Raw genomic sequence first — 21,685 nt, forward strand, 5'->3', positions numbered from 1 at the left:
ATCCTCATTTTTCTACCAACCAACCAATAATAAAACAAAAGGATACCAATAGTGGTAAATATGTTTTTTTCTTTTAAACAAAGAAACATATTTATTAAAGTGCAAAAGTACCCTGATTGGCACCATTGCAGTTTAATAAATTACCCACACTGCCTCTGTATTTTGTGACTTTGTTGAATGGTTGACAGCTGACGCAAAATGTTTTTGCTTTTGCATGATATGATCTTAGAACATTATGTCTGCTGTCTTCCTATTAAAAAGTATGTACATTTAAAGGGACAGTCTAACGTAAGATGAAAATGAACAAAGGACACTTAAATGTAAAAAGCAAATCAAATAAGTATTTTAAAGTCCTTTTCAACCTTGAACATGGTAAACAAATGGTTTTACTATGTTTGGGATATTATCTTATCATTAAAAGACATTAAGTAGTCATTAACATTGCCCAGGACATACTTGAAAACGAGAGGTAACTCTCAATGTATCACTTCCGGGTAAAACATTTTTATAAATAAATAGTTAGCTTAGCTTAGTTCTTTTGTTTATAAAGTAATTATGGCGCTATCTATATTCAAACAGATAAACATTATAACTTCTACACTGTTTTTGTAGTACAAATATTCACTTTAATTAATACGTATTAACAGTATTGATATTAATATAACACATTTCTTTCTCTATGCAAGAGATTCAAAGTGCCAATGATGTTGTTATATCAGATAAACATAAGCAGCGAAAAGGTTTAGTTACACTGTTCCAGACAACATGTGATTGGTGTTCATGTTTTACAGCAGGGGGGCGCAAACTGGGGGGCGTGCAACCCGCTGGGCGGGAATTGTGTCTGGGGGGGCGGGGGCGGTTGCAGAGGTCCGGCGCTCTTCCCCCCGGCATTTAAATGATATGCCGGGGGATCGCGTGAGGCCTCTGCAACAGTAAAACTTAACGGGATTCAGACGCTGTGATGCGTCTCCACGTGGCAACAAATTACGCTGCGGGGTCACGTGACGTCATGACCCCGGAGCGTCATTTGACGCAGCTGCCAGGTAGGAGGGAGGGGGCGAGCTCTGGAGCAGGCAGACAGGGGGGTGCAGCAGGAAAGGTTTGCGCTCCCCTGTTTTACAAGATAGAAATAAGTAAGGTAATTACTTCAAAGCAGCCACCCATCCAGAAGGAATGGGACAATTTGGAACAGCCCTTTCACCACCGGTGATTTAGGATTTTTATGGTTTAGGATTAGGGGTTAGGAATATTAGGATTAGGGGTTAGGAATATTAGGATTAGGGGTTGGCGATTAGAGTTTTTTAGGGTTAAGGTTAGGGTGAGTGTTTAAAGTTAGGGTTTACGGTCCTACATTACAGTTATCAGCATTACTCAAACTGGCCCACAATCCCCCAGACTTCCTTGGTCATCTGTGGCAGCAAACTGACCCGGCGACCAAATGACTGCGGCGAAACGGCCATGGCTAACTATCCTAGACCCTCATCCAGAAGCCTAAATGATTTTAACTTATATAATGTTAGCATCTTGCTTCCTAAATATGTCCTGCTGTTTTGTTTAGTGGTAAAAATCCTGATTTTCATAGTCTCAGGTTATCATGGTAACCTTTAGACTGAACTTGTCTGAGGAGAACTCCATTTTAACTTTACTAAACAAAGCACCACATTTAAAAAAATGTTTAAAAAAAGCATTTGAAACGGCAAGAAGGGATCTTAAAGCAAGGTTAGAAGAGAGATCTTAAAGCAAGGTGAGAAGAGAGATCTTAAAGCATGGTGAGAAGAGAGATCTTAAAGCAAGGTGAGAAGAGATCTTAAAGCAAGGTGAGAAGAGAGATCTTAAAGCAAGGTTAGAAGAGAGATCTTAAAGCAAGGTGAGAAGAGATCTTAAAGCAAGGTGAGAAGAGAGATCTTAAAGCAAGGTGAGAAGAGATCTTAAAGCAAGGTGAGAAGAGAGATCTTAAAGCAAGGTTAGAAGAGATATCTTAAAGCAAGGTGTCTTATGGAAAAGCACAACATAGTAAATATGGTCTACAATGTGCATACATACAGTCTGTCACAAATACAAATGTAATCTTTTTTTCCTTTGAAGTTTTTTTTATTGCTGACAGGAAGCAATAATTTACATGTCTGGATTGTTACATTACAATTAAAAGGCAAATCTTCATTGTGAAAGACAGACATGGTTTTCCCTTTCCTCTTCCTTCACGTATGTCAAATCAAAATGAATTGTTAGTCTACATTTTCTTAGCTTGTTAGAACACAATCAATGCAAAACGTGCAGCCCTTTGTATTGCAATTCGACAAATATGTACTGCTCTAGATTTACAAACAATAAAAACCTAGTGGAATAGATATACACAGGAAGCATAGATAATATATAATATATATAACCGCAATAAATCTTTTATTTGGTGAGTGCGTTCCCTGGACTTTATTTATATTACAGTGCCCTTGTTTAATGGTTTACAGAGCACCTCCACTTTGGTGGAGTCCCCATTTCCCGTATGTATGTATATATATGTATGTACATACACACACTCGTAACCTTTGATATATGCACAAATATATGCTATCATTGCAAGTGTAGCTAGTGCTTTGGACAAAAGTGTTACAAATATTTACATTTTGAACACTGAATTAGGCAAAATGAACTAAAACCAAATAGTTGGCAGCTGGGAGTTGGAAGTTCATTATACATTGTACATACAGTACCATTTTCCCCCTCTAAATCGACTTCTCTGGGTTTCAAGGTTTTTTTTACGTTTGGCACACCATTTTAAAACCTAGTTTCTCAACAAAACATCCAGGTTCCAGCCTTAAAGGTTTTATAGTTCAAAGGTTTCAATTGCGGCTTTACACAAATTGACCTTTACTCTCACATTGCAAAATAAAAACTGTATAGGGGGTATCTCAACTGTGACAAAAGTTACAGCTACAGGTTTTGTTACAGATTTTTTTTAATATACATTTTTTTTATTATCTGGGAAATCAGATTAGGGAAATCAAAGCAAAGAAGAGCTTTGAAAACTAAAGGACACTAAAAAGTGGACACAAATGGCACAATTCAGGACCAACTATAGCTTTTCAAGGATTTTAAAATCTACTTTTCTGAATTCCCAAAAAAGTTGGCTCGTTTCAGCCCCTGAGTGCAGAGCTAACACAAGAAGTGTCACATAATTCAAGCAAGTACGTAGACGCCATCACCCAACACTAGTTAAGATGTATGTATAGGGATTCAAACATCAGTTTTCTGAACATAAGCCCATGAAAAAATAACATTGGAGGACTTTAAAAATCATAGCCCATAGCTCTAAATATATGTCCTGAAAGAAATGTTCTTTCTGCTTCAGTTAGCCACGTTCAACGTTTAGTACCAAACTGCACAGACCAGACCAAAAAATACTGTATGTAATACATTATGGGCAAAAAAAGTAAATAATTACCAACACACATAGAGTGAGCTGGCCAACCTGTGGATTGTAATGCAGAACGGGCATTTATATTCACAAGCGGATATCCTTGCCCTCTATTTTTGAGATTTGTAACATTTCAAAATGGCTGTCAATGTCACTTATAAACATGATGTGGACATACAGCCTGGAGTATATACTCTACAGATATACAGTAATTGGACAAATGGTGATTAACACACCTGACAAACAGTTTCTATGGTCTTTTGGAGACTTGAATTGGCTTCTTCCAAAGACTTAAAAAAAAAAATCTGAATTTTACCAATGTGTATTTTTATGTTATGTTTTTTTTCCCCCATAGAGCACCATAAAAATAAACAGAATATTTCTTAGGCATGGTGTAATCCGCGATGTGTGTTCATATAAAGAAAGTAATAAATAAATAGATTTTACACACAGCCCTCCTTACCACTGATATAAAAAGGCTTACAGAGAGCTTTGTGAGCAAACATCTAAACCAGCCAACATTCACCCCATCCAGAATAAATACAAAGCTATTTCAATGCACAGTTGAATGCAAATCATTTTTAAGAGAACCCAGTCATTGCTCTTAAACAGCGACATTGAAAACGCATAGCACATGACTACAATTGTCAGATAGCATGCTGCTCCAGGCATGGTTATGCCTTACGAATCTATAGGTTTTGGAGGCTTTTTAAATTTCCTATCGCAAAACTAGTACAAAAACAGCACCAACATCACCCATAAAAGATTCCCACAGAAAACAACATTTTTCAGAAATGACAACGAAAACAAATATGAAATTTTATTTGATGTTAGTGGAAATTCAAAGAGTTTTTACATACAATATAAAATAAAAAATAAATAATTTAGGGTTTGTATGTCGTGCACGCGCGTTCCAAGTGAAACTTCTTTGCATTTTGTCACTGAAATTGTATTTTGATTGTTATGAATTTGATTGAAAGAAAGAGTTACAGTTACATATAGTAACTATGTAACTGTTGAGTATAGTTTTTTTTAGCAGAAATTTCCATAGTATCAGTTGTAATACATGATACAATTGACTTATGATAACTAAAGTAAGATACGTATATTTTGGATTGTAAAGTATCTAAATGCCGTTACTCTCAAAAGTGTTTTATTCAATCAAAATCATAAAAATCAAAAATACAATTTCAGTGACAAAATGCAAAGAAGTTTGACTTAGAACAGCGGTGCGCAAACTGGGGGGCAAAAGATTATTTAGGGGGGCCGCGAGCTGCGTGCGGGGAAACCTGGGGGCGGGCAGAGCTGTGCACGGGCAGCCAGAAGCTCCGTGCTGAGGCTGCTTCTCTGCTGTGTCTTGTAGAGGGGGTGGGGCCTTCCCTGCATACAGACAAGCCCTCTTCCTCCTGTCTGTTAGCCGCCCGTTTTCAGCAGCACATGGGGGGACCTGAGCAGGCTTAGTTACTCCCTCCCCCCACCCACCCACCAGGTGTGTGTGTGTGTGTGGTTGAGTGTGTGTGTTGGGGGGGGGGGTTGATTGTGTGTGTGTGTGGGGGGGCTGGAGTGTGTGTGGGGGGGCTGGAGTGTGTGTGTGGGGGGGGGGGTTCTGTGTGTGTGTGTGGGGGGGGTGGGTTGTGTGTGGGGAGGGGGTTGTGTGTGTGTGTGTGGGGGGGGGGTTGTGTGTGGGGTTGAGTGTGTGTGTGTGGGGGGGGGTTGTGTGTGTGGGGGGTTGTGTGTGTGTGGGGGGGGGGGTTGAGTGTATGTGGGGTTGAGTGTGTGTGGGGCTGTGTGTGTGTGGGGGGGGGATTGTGTGTGTGTGTGTGGGGGGTTGTATGTGGCGTTGAGTGTGTGTGTGTGGGGGGGGGGGTGTGTGTGTGGGGTTGAGTGAGTGTGTGTGTGTGGGGGGTTGAGTGTGTGTGTGGGGGGGGTTGAGTGTGTGTGTGTGGTTGAGTGTGTGTGTGGGGGGGGTTGAGTGGTTTTGTGTGTGGTTGAGTGGTTGAGTGGTTGTGTGTGCGTGTGTGTGTGTGTGGTGATTTAGTATGTGTGCTGCGTGTGTGTGTGTTGTGATTATGTGTGTGTGGGTGTTGTGATTAAATGCAGCGGTGCACAAACTGGGGGGAGAGGGGCGCGCAGGCGAAAAAGATGTGCGCGGGTGGCCAAGAACATGTGTGCGGGCGGGCAGCCGAAGATGTGTGCAGGCGGCCGAACAGAATAGTGCAGGTGGCGGCCACGTGATTCAGAGGTACGGGGGAGGAGCACGCCCCAGCGCTGTGATGTCAAACGCCCCTCCTTCTGGTGTCTGCCCTGCAATAGCGCTGTGTTCCTACTCTTCTCCGCTGGCAACCTGCTTTGCTGCGATCCTCTGCAAGTGAGAGGGTCGGCTACCACTAAATCACTCATACTATGAATGTACAGAAATAATGGAAGAAAAAAAAAAGTGAAAACACTTCCCCGTTTGTGCTTGCAAAATTATGCAGGACACCCTGCGCTCGTGCTTGGAGAGTTGGTGATGTCACCGCTCTCAGCGGCAGCGTAGACGCAGCCTAATTTTGCAAGCGCGAGCTGTTGAAGTATGTAAGTATTTAGGCTGCGCTTATAGTGCCAGCGACGCGACGTTGCCCGAAAACAAATGCATTGTCGCCGCCGCCGCGTGCGCTTATAGTAAGCGCGACGGGCGATGCGATTTTTTGAAGCCAGCAATATTTGATTTTTATGGGGCTGTCGCCTCATGTGACAGCCCCCGAACCAATCAATGGCCTGGTCGCCCGCGCCGCCACAAAGCGAAATACAACTTTCGCTAGCGGCAACGGGTGACGTCACGCGTCTCCGTCGCGGGCACTATACGCGCAGCCTTAGACATATTTGTATTTACTTTGTATACCGTTAATAAAGGTTTTGCATGTGATTTGATTACATCAGGCAGGGGGGGGGCCCGAGAAATTTCATGGATAAAAAGGGGGGCTCGGCATAAAAAGTTTGCTCACCCCTGATAGAACATGCGTGTCGGCACACACCCTGTTTTTTTGTATAATCACTACAGTTACTTTATTATATTAATCTATATACAATTCATGTGTTATATGTTTACACACCTTGCATCTTTTGCACTTCTCCATTTTTATTATTAATGGTAGATTTTTAAAAGTTATACTATTTGCACTTTTATATTTATACCCACTGGGAATTCCTGTAATAACACTGTACCTTTTGTTTATGTGTATACACGGGGTGTGTGTCTGTGTGTGTCTGTGTCTCTCTGCGCATACACCTTGCGGTGTTGGCCGCCTCTGCAAATGTTCCGGCGGCATTGACCGCCTCTACGCATGCGGGAACGTCACCGGGTACTACTGCGCATGCGCGGATGGCAACGGACACTACTGCGCAAGCGGCGCCGGCCCTACTACGCATGCGCGGACAGCACCGAGCACTACTGCGCATGCGTGCGCTGCAACGGCCGTTTCTGCGCATGCGTGGGCAGCTCCAGCAAATGACGTCACTTCCATTACACATTTTCATTCCCAATGAAGGAGATTTAGTGCTATGATAATTTACTAGGTGAAGAAGTTTTACTTCAATAATTGGAGACAGATAATGGCTCACCTGCCTTATTTATTTTCCCTACTTGCTACAACATTAAATATTCTATATAACTTCAATGTGAGCTTTTTCCTACAATCGTAGATTTGTAATTTATCTTTATCACAAGCATTCTGATTGCTTTGACTGTATTTGCCTTCACCGCTTTGGCTAGAAGGTCGTTCCATGCATATATTACTTCTTCAGTCAAAATACTACTTACTTAATTAATTACATTTCCCTGGAATGAACTCATTTTGTATGTTTAAAGCATGTTCCTGAAAAAATGCTTCCCTATGTGACAGTATACCAGAATTACCAGCTCGAGTGAACTAAAGGGTGTGTGCAGTCTCCAGCATGAATACAAGTGGAAATAAAACTGTGGGTGTAACACATTCTCTACCATTTTTCAAAATAAATGTATCCTAAAGGTTGAGAAATAACAAATATTTTCCCACGATAACAATATATATTTTTCTCATTTAAAAAATATATATATGTCACAATTATTTGCCCAGTAGGAAAGAAAAAAAAAAACATGAACTGTTTCAACAAACGTAAGCATTTTCTTTTAGAATAAATATTCGGGGGGGGGGGGGGGCAAAAAAAGCTTAATATCTTTATAAAACAGTTCTGACAAAGGAAATGTGTTTTTAAATGAATTATATTTTTAAATAAATAAAACATCCTTATGCCTGAACGTCAGAGATAGGGGTAAGGATGGGATTAAGAGGAAGGTGCGCACAGAAAGTAAAATGACAGTATCTCTTTGGGTAGAGGGGTGGAAGACAGTGTACAGATAGCGGCACCTGTCAGTTCTTCCTATGAAGCCTATGCGTTATAAGCTGCATATCACTAGCTGTTCCTAAAAAGTCAATGACATCTAAGGCTAACTGATATTAATATCACAATGAAAAGAGAAATACTGACTTATTGTCCTATTTTATTACCATGATCTTACCATCATATCTGTATATTACCAAACTGTAGTTTAAAGAAGCAGTTCCGCCCAAGGGCCTTTTAAAAAAGAAAAAAGAAAATCCTATTTGAACCGGGGGTCGCACGGAGCTCATCGGTGGTGCCCTCAAGTTCTGGAATCTCCGGTGCTGGAGATATATTTAGGTTTTTTTTTGTGTCGGATCTGACACAAAAAAAACAACAAATATGGACGCGGACAACAAACATGGTGGCACGGGTCACCAATGGAATGCCGCAACTTAAACGCCCGATGACGTCACGTTTTCTCTTTTGGTTGTCGGGCACTATGGCCTGCCTCATAGAGATACGGCCTTTTGTTCACGGCGCGCGGACGGGCACTATAATCGCGGCCTAAGTGAATATCTGAGGAACCCCAACCATCTAATAGCAACTCTGTGATCAGATGCATGGTAAATTCTTCTGTATTTGATAACATTTTCAAATGACCAGAAAATTGCAGGGAATCCTTTATGGATGCCCGGCGAACCCAAGGGTTCCTAGGAACCCCTGTTGAAAAACAATGATATAAGTTAGAATGTAAGCTCCTCGGGGCAGGGACTCCTCTTCCTTAATGTTACTTTTATGTCTAAAGCACTTATTCCCATGATCTATTATTTATATTTTCTGTTATTTATTTGATTACCATGTGTATTACTACTGTGAAGCGCTATGTACATTAATGGCGCTATATAAATAAAGACATACAATACAATACAATAAGTTATGGTGGGTAAAAAAAGTGACAACAATATGAAAAGTTTATTTAAATGGTATTGAGTTATTCTCCAAGTAAAGAAATATGCACTTTTCAGCTTTTGTATGTGAATTATACAAAAATTGTCAACATTGCCACATTTTAAACATTGACTGGAAGGGGGGTTGGTGATGGATATCACAAATCTCCCCAAAAGAATTGTGTATAAGGTGCACTCCTTGGTAAATAATATACCTTTTATTTGTAATAATTAAAATATGATGGCAAGAATAAAAATATATATATAATATCAACGCAGTGTAACACTCGTGCACTGAACTGAATTAACAGTATCAAAATTAATAGGTGTAGAGATCAGATGGTGCCTGATGTAGGCTGAACTGGCTAGTAAATGTATTAAGGTTGATATGCCAGTGGGAAAAAATGCCCAAATGCCTAGAATGACACCAGGGGCAGAGGCAAATGATAGATGTGAAATTGTATTGTATGTCTTTATTTATATAGTGCCAAAAGTGTACTCAGCGCTTCAAAGAATACAGTACAGGGAATTATGATAATACAATAAGTGCAGTAAAATCAGACAATAGGAAAGGAAATCCCTGCCCCGAAGAGCTTACAATCTAAGAGGTTTGATGAGAAATTTACAGAGACAGTAGGTGAGGGAGTAAGTGCTGTGAAACATAATGAGCAAATATATCTAAATGGTTAACACCCTAGTTAGGGGATACCAGTATAATAAGTTGATAATAGTAGGCTAGAGATGAATATGGGAGACTAAGTGGATATAGATTTTGGTGAATCTACAAAATTCCCCAAAAACTTTAATTTGTCACTGGTTTGCACATCTCTAATGATCACAACAAAGCAGAATACATTAAAACTGGATTAGACATCTTATTGTTTTAGTTAGGGTTTGGACAGCAAGTTAGGGTTTGGGCAGCAGTATATAGATTCCGTATATGTGAGCCATTAAAGATGAAGGTTCATATTTACTAAACAGCCTTTTATTTACTAAACAGGCACTGGAAGATGTCTTATGACATAACAGTGCATAGTAAATATGTCCCAGTATTATTGTATCCTTTATTTCAGACAGATGTTAATTTCTTGCTTTGCTTTGTCAGGTTGCCTCTAAACGTCATCAAAGGCAAACAATGCAAGAAACCATTGAACTTTACTGTAAGTTTCAAAGGGTCCCATCTAAAATAACTGCAGAAAAACTAATGCAAAATACAGCACCAAACTGAATGTATAAAAAGGTGTCCCATTGAAGGCAATAGGGGGGGGGGGTGGATGAGGGGTTCCTATAAATTCTATGATTGCACCAAAATTCTGAATTTGCAGACGGTGTTGTGGCCTTGGGATTTGAAAAAAAAAAAAAAAAGTGTACATTTCAGAGGGGTTATACTCTAAAAGGCTGGTATTAACATGGCAACGTAAATCCAGAGTCATGCCATCTGGCATAGTATGCTTAAGGAATTTTCTGTGAAGCTTATAACATTCAACCACAATGCGATCTCATAACTTCAACTATTTATTTCACATATTTCATTTATTACCAACATTCGTTTTCTACAGCAATTACATTTATAGCAATGTTATTTCCCCTGGAAATTATGTAGCACTAAAATCATATTAGTCATACAATGCTGCTGTTTTTAGGCATAATAATGTTTCAAATAGTGTATATATTTGAAATGTTAAAATACATACTAGATGATTATTAACATTGCCACATTATTTGAAGCCTGCGACAAGTTTAAAGTAACAATTAATTGTTACTTAGCAGAAGACAATATGAGCTAGATGTGATATATTTTGATTAGTGACAATTAAATTATACTTTTTTTTTTTGTGGTTCTAAGTACCAACTGGACATAAACAAGATATGCAAATCTGAAATGTTAGTATACCCAAAGCTAGGACAGTATTTCTGATCGCCCACATATTTGCAATATCTTTTTATTCTAGTGTAAGCCTGTAATTTATTGTTGTTTAAAACCAGCCTATACAAAGTTGCAAGAATGCATACCCTGATCTTTATTTGTTTGCTTATTGACTTTAATAAAAAAAAATAGGTGCTCTGTATACTACCGTATTATGTTACCCGATTAAGACAGTTCACGTGAAAAAGAAACCTGTAAGATGTCAAAAACACTGTGCTCTATAATTTCAGCTAGGAAGAACTCATAAAGTCCAAGAAAAGTTATCGGACTCTATATAGTTTTCTGCTTTATACCAAATAAAAGAGACGCTAAGAAAATCTTCTGCTGGTAAGGTTCTGAGATAGCCGAAGATAAAATGTGCTCTGGGTTACCAGTTTTCTTGGACAATGTCAAGTTAAAATCTAGTTTCAAGATACATGTTTTAATTGCCAATCAAATAAATGAGTGCATACAATTTGAGCCGGGATTGCAGTTTATGGTTTTCCCTGGAAAAAACAAAACGTATAAACGTTACTACCGCACACCATTTGAAAACAGATAAACATAAGTAGGTGATATTCTTGAATTCAGCAGAAACCAAATGAAATGAAAGCATATTTATTATTAACAGCATGCACATAACAACGGTTACTTCAATGGTGATCGAATCTTTGTAAGGAAGCTGAATACACTGTTGGGTTGTTAAAAAAAACATTTTTTAGGCTTGCTACATGGCTCTAATCCTTTTAAATGGAGAGTTTTGTAATGCCTTTGCTTGACCATTTGATCCGACTATGGGCCTCATGCAGTAAGCGACGATTATGTGAAATCGGCAAGCTTATCGATTAGTCATGTTATTGGCGTTTTTCCCTCTCCGTATGCAGTAAGTGCCGAATACATTCAAAATCAACCAGAAAACAAATCCGCCCACTCTCACGATGATGAGCCGATCACACACAGGTGTATCGGCGTGCGTGGCGGGGTGCTGTTAGGTTGCACAATCACAAATCTTGCTGAATCAGGCGAAACAAGCATGTTTTTGATTGCGCGCCATATTTAAAGGCAACGTGTACTGCTAATCATTCTCTGTGTTGTTGGGAGTGAGAGAGAGAGAGAGACGCACAGAGCTGGACGATTGAAGATTTGCATATTGACTGAGAGACTTGTTGTGTATTGGGTGAGCTTTGTCCTTTGTTGTTTTGTTTACATCTTTGTCTTGTTTTATATGTGGAAGTGGGTCGTGTGATTGCCTGTACATTTCTTGTCTGTTTTTTGTGAGTGCTGGAAGTATGCCCGCAAAGCGTGGGAAGAGTGATGCTGGTGGGAGTGGGAGTGCTACTCGTGCGAGTACGCGTCGGAGTGAACGTTCTGTTCAGGGGAGTGATGTTGCTGGTGCACCGAGTGGTGTTGCTGGGAGTGGGAGTGCTGGTGCTGGGAGTGGGAGTGCTGTTGTTGGGAGTGGGAGTGCTGGTGCTGCGAGTGGTGTTGCTGGGAGTGGGAGTGCTGTTGTTGGGAGTGGGAGTGCTGTTGCTGTGAGTGGGAGTGCTGGTGCTGGGAGTGGGAGTGCTGTTGCTGTGAGTGGGAGTGCTGGTGCTGGGAGTGCTGGTGCTAGGAGTGTGAGTGCTGGTGCTAGGAGTGTGAGTGCTGGTGCTAGGAGTGGGAGTGCTGGTGCTAGGAGTGGGAGTGCTGGTGCTGGGAGTGCTGCTGGTGGCGCAGTTGCTGATGGGGTGTCTGGTGGTGGCGTGCTTGCTGGTGGCCAGCTTTTGGAGGCTCTTCCATTGGAAGAAGGAGAGTCCAGTCAGCACCAGCCAAGCTCTGACCCTAAACCTGCTCGGAAAAAACGTGTGGAGAAGCCACGTAATCCTCGCTTCAATGACCAGGAAAATAGGGCTCTTGTCACTGGCATTCTGGAGCACTATGACAGTCTCTATGGACATTTAGTAGGTAAGTGTAACTTTACATTTATTATTCAAATACATGTGATCCTAGGTCATCTGAGTTTTGTTCATATGCAAATATGGGTACACAATATCTTTCTATGTTCATTAGTGTGGAAACACAGCTTTTTATCATGCCTTACAAGGACAAATAAACACAGGCGGTCAATTTGCCAGAACTGCATACAATATGAATGCAACCTTGCTTACATGTATAGGTTTAGTAGTGAATGCTCATGTGCTGCACATATTACACATAAAACAGCATGTTTGCTATCTCTTGGAACAGCTAGCAGTGTAGGAAACTGGTGCTTATATTATTATTAATTTACCTCATATCTTTTATATGTTTTTCAAGGGCGGACAAGTGCAGCAAGCAAAAAAGAAATGTGGGACACAATAGTCATTGGTGTCAATGCCTGTGGGAATAGTGTCAGGGACAAGTATCATTGTCGGAAAAGATTTGATGATATTAGGTCCAAATTGAAAAAGAAAATACAAGACCAACGCGTGCATGCTACTGGCACTGGAGGTGGGCCCACACCACAACGTCTCATATTGACTCCATTGGAGGAGCTGCTTCGGCCAAAATTACTTACCGTCGTCGTGGAAGGCTTGGCTGGTGACCGTGACATTGGAATTTATCCGTCACAATTTCCAGCAGGTGATAAATATTACTGTACTAGGCGTGTCGTTGCTTACAGTTATTTTGCATATTTACACTGCTTTTTATACTGTCTTCACAATATAAGCATACCTGCATCTATATATGTATATGTCTGATTCTGTATATATATATCTCAAAATAGACATATATGTAGTAGTCCTACTAAAAGCAGTAACTAATATAGCACGTGCCATTGCGTGCTCATTTACATGTGAATTCCCAAAATGCATAGCTGCAGTGGAAGCAATTGATGGTGGGCGAAGATGGGGAACAACAGGGTAGTACACATGTGTAACACATGTTCATGAGAAATTATTAGTAGCTACAGGTACAGAACAGAAATATGTATCATATTATTGTGTATTTTATTGATTTTACTCCGACAAACATGACATTACTGCCTATTTTAAGCATGCATCAAAGAAATTGCATGTAACGGCCTACAAACATCACTGGCACTAACACATCTATAGTTGCTTATGAAAAGGTCCATTTTTGCTTTATGTCATATACAGACAGCATAATGAGGCACACGTATCATATGTTATGTCATTGTTTTCATAACTTAAACACTGCAGATGACTACTTAGCTCATCTACCATTGTGTTAAAGCAGCTGCAATTAATATCTCATCACAGCATACACTTCAACAGAGGGGGTGGGGTTCAGCACACACACTAATTACAGCCTCATTTCACGGTCAACTTAGTTCACACCATTTGCACCTGTTTCAAGTCATTGAAAGGTGTGGCTGATTAGGCTTTTTGGGGAAGGGAATACCTTTCTTACAACCTGAATAGCACAACTGAAGTTAATCACACTCATTTGAAAGCTTAACTCTAGCTACTAAATGCCCCAACAACTCATTACTTATCAAAGCGTACGTCACACATTAGTTCACTCATATCTATAGTTGAACTACTATGAAAGACACATTATCACACACTGCATGTGTTGTCTTGTTGAGTCACAGCCACATTCAGGTGTGCCACATCTTCGATTAATGTACCACACATATCCTCTACCAAAAACAACACTTTTTGCAATATGACCACCTTCATGATAACCATTGTGAATGGTCATCTCATGATAGTTATGTACATTATGATACTGATATCACTACACAACATATGATTTTTAGATACAAATTTAATCTATTTATCCTCACGCATTACTGCAGAAACATAGTATGTTGTATGTTAGGGAACTCAAAAATTCTAAGTACACAGGCATGTACAGTGTTATTACAACTATTTATGTTCACTTTCACACACATTTTCGGTTAAGGAACTGATGTTGTTAGTTAATCATAAATACAGAACATACAATAAGTGTTTGTTCAATATTTACACATGTAAATGTAAAACTTATGTTATTGTTATATATAGTTGCCCCTGGAGGACATGTGTCACCTGAGATGGAACAAGTGTCTTCACCTGGGTCAGCCAGCTCAACACTACTAGAAGGTGAGTGTATCATTTGCTGGCCATATAATATGTGCTCTTCTATATGTTATGTTGTCATGTGCATTATTTGTTTTGCACATCTTCTTTAAATAGGATTACTTAGTGTCAGTGAAAATTAAGTGTAAGGCAACATGTATTGTGTTAGTGATGTTAATTATCATGTAGGACTTCTGAGTTTAGAGCAACTTTTCATTCATTCATATTTCATACTGAGTCCAAACATTATTCGTAAGTCAAGGTAGTTTTTAATGAGGTTATAAAACGTATGCTAACATGTTAGGTGTTACTTAGGACACAGTACAATTACATAGTAACACAGCATACATTAACATGCCATTTAATAATGTGTACATTTCTTTTTAGAACATCATGGTGATGAGGATGATGAGTATGATGAGGATGACGCCACAGAAGAGACTGAAATACAATCATGTGACCATGAAGAGGTGCCAATAGAAACTGTTGTACCGCCAAATCGTCCATCAACTTCCACATACGATGCAATTGTAGCTTCAGAGGGAAAAATAGTGGACGCAGAAAATCGTCGCCATTCAGACATGATGACAGTGCTGGAAAGGATGATTGGACTGCAGGAAGAAACAGTATCACAATTGGCACATCTCCACAGAGTCTTCATTGAAGTGCCTAAACAGTTGCAAAAAATCAACACCTCATTCGAAGCATTAGTTGTTCAGCAAACACAAGCTAATTACTGGAGAATGACTAATGTACCACAATTCAACACCTCCCAGCCAGGATCTGTTCATGCAGGTCAGTTTTCACCACATTCATCTGATATTCATTCACCAGGCCCAAATGTTACCGGTCAAGTAGCAGACATTGCTGTGCAGGTTCCTGATGACATCCTACCGCTGCCATCTGTACAAATTCAGCAGCAGACACCTACAAAGGAGGCGACAAAAACAAAACAAGACACACATGAAACAGACCAACCATCACTTGTGCAGTGTCTACCAACTTGCTCACATGTGTCACTGGGCACAAGCCCTGTCCGTGAACAGTCACTACCCAAAAGCCCTGTAGGTGAGTCGCTGCCCAAAAGCCCTGTAGGTGAATCGCTGCCCAAAAGCCCTGTAGGTGAATCACTGCCCACAAGCCCTGTAGGTGAGTCACTGGCCACAAGCCCTGTAGGTGAGTCACTGGCCACAAGCCCCGTAGGTGAACAGTCACTGGCCACAAGCCCTGCCCGTGAAGTGCCAGAGGCCACTCAAAGTGGCTCTGTTGTGCCTAAAGTTGGTGGCAAAAGAAAAAGGAAAATTCAAGAGACAACAAGCAGGCCTGTTACTCGCTCGCAAAAGGAACAAAAAAAATAAATGTTATAATTCAGAAAATATGTGTTTGGCCTTGTTTTGTTGACTTCAGATTATCTAATTACTATTGTATGTATGCTGAAGACTGTGTTGTTTCCAAACTTTCAACTATGTTCTTGTACACGTGAAGTTTTGGAAATGTTAACACTCATAATTAATTGTGTTATAAATATTTATGTTGTAATCGTCTGTTCAGTAATGGTCCACCAGGAGCCAGTTGCTAAGTTTAGAGAAGCTGCCATTGACTTTGCAGCAAAACATTGCATTTGGGTGTGTTAATTGATGTAAGAATTGCATATGCATATTAGTCACATGCAATTATTAAAACACCTAAGTAAGTGCAAACATCTTTCTTGTACGTGTACAGCAGGATTATCTGTAAATTATTACTTACCTTTGCCTTGCTTGGCCATTGTAATTTTGTCCTTTAATCAGTTGTGTGTTCGTTTCTATAACATCTCAGAATGTATAATAATATATATACACACACACACACACACACACACACACACACACACACACTGAGTGAGTGTGAGTGTGAGTGTGTGAGTGTGTATATATATATATGTATATATGTGTATATATATATATGTATATATGTGTATATATATATGTATATATGTGTATATATATATGTATATATGTCTATATGTATATGTATATATGTGTATATGTGTATATATATATGTGTATATGTGTATATATATATGTATATATGTGTATATATATATGTATATATGTGTATATATATATGTATATATGTGTGTATATATATATATATATATATATATATATATATATATATATATATATATATATATATATATATATATATATATATAGTACTATATAAACTGGTATACACAAACTAATACACTTCATGCTTCCTTGTGAAAGCACACTATTTTAATAATACAGGCCTAATGTTTGAGAAATATCCTAAGTATGAGACTCTAACAGTATTGTGCTTAAACAAATGTTTATTACTTAATTCAATCATGTTTCTCACCATTTAAATAGGTTTCATACAAGGTATACTTAATGCCATCAATGTTGTGTGTACTCCTGCAATATAAAAAAAAATAAAATATTATATATAAATATATATATATTTTTATAAGAGATATATTTATATATATATATATATATAAATATATATATATTTTTATAAGAGATATATTTATATATATATATATATATATATATATATAAATATATATATATATATATATACACACGTATTTAAACTCATGCAGACAGGGAGTTAACCAGACTTTCACATACACACAGAAATGTAAGCGGGGAAAAAACATTTCTTTTTGCAGGTGTGTTTTTACTGATATGCCTGGCTAAGAAATATTTTCACACACTGGTCTTTGTTAGTTTTCAAAAAAACACTATGTGAACGCATTCACAGTCTAGGGATGTTTTTCACAAACGAGATAAAAGAAGGAGAAATGTTTCTCCCACAGTCCCATATCACGAACCACAACTGTTAACCCAATTAGACAAACAAATCCAATTGGCGTTTGAAATAAGGAGTCAAAGTAGTTAGTTTTGTTGACCTTGACAAGGAAAAACAGGAGTTTGTTAGCCATTCAGCACATTCATTTTGATGAGCAAATAACACAGACCTGCACACAGCTTTTGTGCTACTCAGACATGGCTGATGAATTCGTTAACAATATTAATCCCCTTTTAGGGTATAAGTACATGATCTGTGAAGCCATCTTGAACAGTCGCGGACAGAAAGCAAGCACACGCCAAATCGATGATTTCATTCGAGCAAAATATCCTTATTACCAAGACCGTAAGCATGCACGGAATTTTAATTCCTCAATAAGATTCACTTTATCAAGTAATGACTTTTTTGAACGTGACCAGGATAAGCTACAACACACCTATGGTTTCTGGAAGATTGCCCCGGAAAAACAATTTATCCTGAAAGACGGCACTTATATTGTCGTGAAAGGCATATTTATTCCTAATGGCAATAGCAATGTATCCGCTACTACTGATCCGTTTGAATCGATACGTGCTGCAATATCTGCAGCCTCCATTCCTGAAACCCACATTGTACAAGAACAAAAGTACTATGATTATGTACCAAGCCTTTCAGCTGAAATTGCATTGGAATGGGAACCGGAAGAAATGAACCTACCTCCCGACCAATTATTTGAAGAAAGCAGTGGCGATTCCTATGAGCGCATCCTGGAGGAGATATGTGCCATACTGGATTCAGCGGTTGGGTTAAGCGTGGATGAAAATGGCTTGCATTTCTGGAGCGACCAGTTGCAGCCAGGCGAAGAGTTAATTCTAGAAGAATGGTAAATATAACAATCGTTATGCGTTGACTCTGCGTTTAAATTTTTTTTTTTTTTGTAACCACCATTTTCACTTTCAATGCGTGGATACAGCGTAACATTGCAGACTGCATAACATGTAGCGATCACAAACAAATTGTTTCCTAATACAATATAGTAGGACCTGAAAGAGTAGTACACATTGCTGACGGAATAAATATACGTACTTTCCTATCCCTTTAAACATATTAGCAACATTTTACCATTACTCTAACACATACCTGTTTTGTTATCATGCAACATCTACAACATTGAAATCCGGGTCCACCACGTATGACGTGGGACCCTTGTCATGGGCCAAGGCGTCCTTAAAAAGGATTAGTGATGTAAGTCCCGCCCCCAAGCGACGTGCGCGCCTCAAAGCCTATTGGCTGTCATGTTTTGTTATAGTAACGGTAACTGCAGTGTGTGATGCGTGCGGCTCAGTGTTTGTAGGCGTACCCTGGGCGTTAGCCGAATGTTAATTGAGTGGGAGGAGTGTTAGCGTGCGTTTCACGCTGGCTTAACATGACGTCACACGTATTGCATTTGCGCATTGTGTTATCGGCCGTGCTTTCTGTTCAAACACGTCTGTTTAAAAAGAATACAGATGTACTCGTTTAGAACGAATGTAGTTTCGTCTTCATTGTATTTGAAATAAAGATGTTATGTTTACTGGTATTTTCAACATGTATTGAACGCACAACGTACGCTTTGTTTTGCGCATGCGCTAACAGTTAGTGGAGCCAAGCGTGAAGTGCGTGCGCACACAAAGATGTGCGCGCACATCTTTCAGTATACAGGCAACGTTCACTTCTTATACATAGTTATGCCTGCTACAAATTTAAAGAAACATTACATACTGATGAACAGTTTTACTTCTAACATATAAGTGAGTGACGTGTGTATCTACACAATCATATAGAGCTGCGTAACGCGTTGTCACGGATGCATATCTAGTAAGGTGCCATCTTTGACCATCATGTGTTTGCTGTATTTCAGAGATGTCGGGGAAGATACAATCGGATCAATGTATGATTTCAGAAGAGTCTACCTTTATATGAGATGATTGTGAGGAGGAGCCACCGACTACTATACTACATATGGAACTAATTTTATATTGCTTGCAGCGCTTATTAACAAACAATTAAAAATGTGATACCCTTATGCCTATATTGCATAAGCACTTAATTAACATAATGATGTTGCAAAAGAGTGCCTCATGAATTTTTATTGAGTGTTCTTTAATGACTACTAACATTTTATGACATGGTGTGTTTTATATATAACAACCATTCCCACTCTGCTAACACATTTGTGTATTCTAATATGTAATGGAACGTATGACTGTCGAAACTATGTAACAATAATAATAATAATATGAGCATGTTCATGTATAGGGCTGCTAGTTGTACGCAGCGATTTACAGACACATGTTTCAGCCTGAGGTCCCTGGCCCGTGGAACGTACAAATGTTTTTTTGCCGCATGAGGCACAGGGAGATAAAGTGACTTGGCCAAGGTCACAAGGAGCCCACACCGGGAATTGAACCAGACTCCCCTGCTTCAAACTATCAGTGCCAGTGTGTGTCTTTACTCAGTGAGCCACTCCTTCTCCCAATGTAAAGGACACTTACAACCAAGTAGCCATTTATTTTTAAAATCTCTTGTTACATGGGTATGTAGATAAAATGGTTTGGGACTGTAGCAAATAATGTTAGTGGCCAGATGTTATGGTCCCCTCCAATGCATGATGTTCTGAATATGACATCACCATCATGTTATGAAGTACGTTTCTGTGTATATTTCATTAACCTAACTAACTATAGTTTACTGTGTTTATTAATCGTTTAGAAATACATAGTATAGTCAATATGATGATATAAGCTACCATAATAAAGCTGGTGTTATCATTTGTCGGTGTTATACATGGATCCTACACCAATTGATAGAGACACAAACAGTTGTCTTAAAAAGTGTGTCTATGCTAGTGATGAATGTGCTCCCGTAAGTAAACAAATAAGTACAGTTATCCCCTTTTCTCCAACCACCTCTATATTACATTAATGGAAATTATAAGGAAACATACATAAAATGTGATGAAATGTGAGTAATCATTTTGTAATACAATGCACATGAAAGCTCAAGAGTAGCTAAATGCATATACATGATACAGAAAGTACATATATGTAACATTTGTGTTTAAACCAATATGTTGGGTTTTTAGTTCCAATAATTATAGGAAGATTGAGGTAGCCACATCTTATGAGAGATGTCAGCAAATATACATACCATGATCAGTCATACTGGAGATATACCTATAATGCAAAGGAACAATATATAAATTGCAAACATTGACATGCCATCTTCAGTACCGTAAACAACACAGCAAAGTGTGTATTTGGTGTTAAATGTACAACACCATGTATATTTCATGACATTCAAAATGTAAATCAGCCTGGTGTACACATCATATGGATGTACATGTTACACTGCACCAATAACATTGTATGTAAGCATACTAGAAGCATGAATGATTATGGGCATAATATGTGTTTTGTCTTAGCATAAGGAATAACACAATGCTAAAATATTATTGCTTTGTTACCCAAGTTGTATTCACATACACACAACTAAAGTACAATTGAAGAGGGATTATATAACCTGTGCAACAATAACATACCGGTGCCACATCCCTTTGTGCACACAGCAGAGAAAAGAAAGGTGTGCAACCCATATTCATCTGTGTCCTAACAGAAGGTTATATAAAGAAACATTATTGTTAATATAACATAATTAAACTATAAAAGTAGTACTAGGAACATATGAGTTTGTACTTACAAGAAAAAAATGAATTGATGAGATTCTGTCGTGTCTGGCCACCACTGGCTGTTTGTTCATTTTCAGCAGCTACATGGGTGGGATGCTCGTCTACCAAAGCCTCAGCTAGGTCTGACTGTACATTGTGCCTGAGTGCAACATTGTGCAAAATGCAACAGGCAAGGATAATATCAGACACTTTTTGAGGCTTGTATAGAAGAGCCCCACCAGTTCTGTCCAGACACCTAAACCTGGTCTTGAGTAGGCCAAATGTCCTCTCTATAACAGATCTTGTAGATATATGGGCTGCATTGTACCTGTCCTCTGCTTCAGTTTGAGGGTTTAGCACCGGAGTCAAGAGCCACGGCCTAATTCCGTATCCTGAGTCACCTATAATGAATGGAGCACACATAAGCTGACATTAGTGATCAAATTGTACAATGCCAACATTCCTAAATCAACATGTGTTTTGTGTTAGAACATGTAAATATGTACTCACCCAGCAGCCAACCAGGTT

At 39.0% G+C, this 21,685-nt stretch overlaps 2 protein-coding genes and 1 long non-coding RNA gene across 5 annotated transcripts in view; 1 reads left to right on the forward strand and 2 right to left on the reverse strand.

Moving 5' to 3' along the window:
- Positions 1 to 21,685, reverse strand: part of UHRF2 (ubiquitin like with PHD and ring finger domains 2) — a 123,302-nt gene that overhangs the window by 74,366 nt on the left and 27,251 nt on the right. The window lies entirely within an intron of this gene.
- On the forward strand, positions 294 to 16,010 carry LOC142468399 (uncharacterized). Its single transcript, XM_075574958.1, has 4 exons — positions 294 to 372; positions 12,902 to 13,207; positions 14,599 to 14,676; positions 15,040 to 16,010. The coding sequence occupies exons 1-4, from the start codon at positions 294 to 296 to the stop codon at positions 16,008 to 16,010; spliced, it is 1,434 nt and encodes a 477-aa protein (XP_075431073.1).
- Positions 17,005 to 20,667, reverse strand: LOC142493079 (uncharacterized). The gene is made up of 3 exons (XR_012800975.1): positions 20,641 to 20,667; positions 18,169 to 18,323; positions 17,005 to 17,072 (listed from the first exon to the last, which is right to left on the reverse strand). It is a non-coding gene; the product is annotated as an uncharacterized LOC142493079 (long non-coding RNA).

This window comes from Ascaphus truei, chromosome 1 (genome assembly GCF_040206685.1).
Source record: "Ascaphus truei isolate aAscTru1 chromosome 1, aAscTru1.hap1, whole genome shotgun sequence".
NCBI lineage: Eukaryota > Metazoa > Chordata > Amphibia > Anura > Ascaphidae > Ascaphus > Ascaphus truei.

Bases quoted from the DNA above. Each gene is read 5' to 3' on its own strand.
- LOC142468399 (XM_075574958.1), top strand. From the start codon at position 294: ATGAAAATGAACAAAGGACACTTAAATGTAAAAAGCAAATCAAATAAG. The intron at 373-12,901 runs GTAAACAAATGG...ATGTTTTTCAAG, and splicing joins CCTTTTCAACCTTGAACATG to GGCGGACAAGTGCAGCAAGC. The intron at 14,677-15,039 runs GTGAGTGTATCA...ATTTCTTTTTAG, and splicing joins CAGCTCAACACTACTAGAAG to AACATCATGGTGATGAGGAT.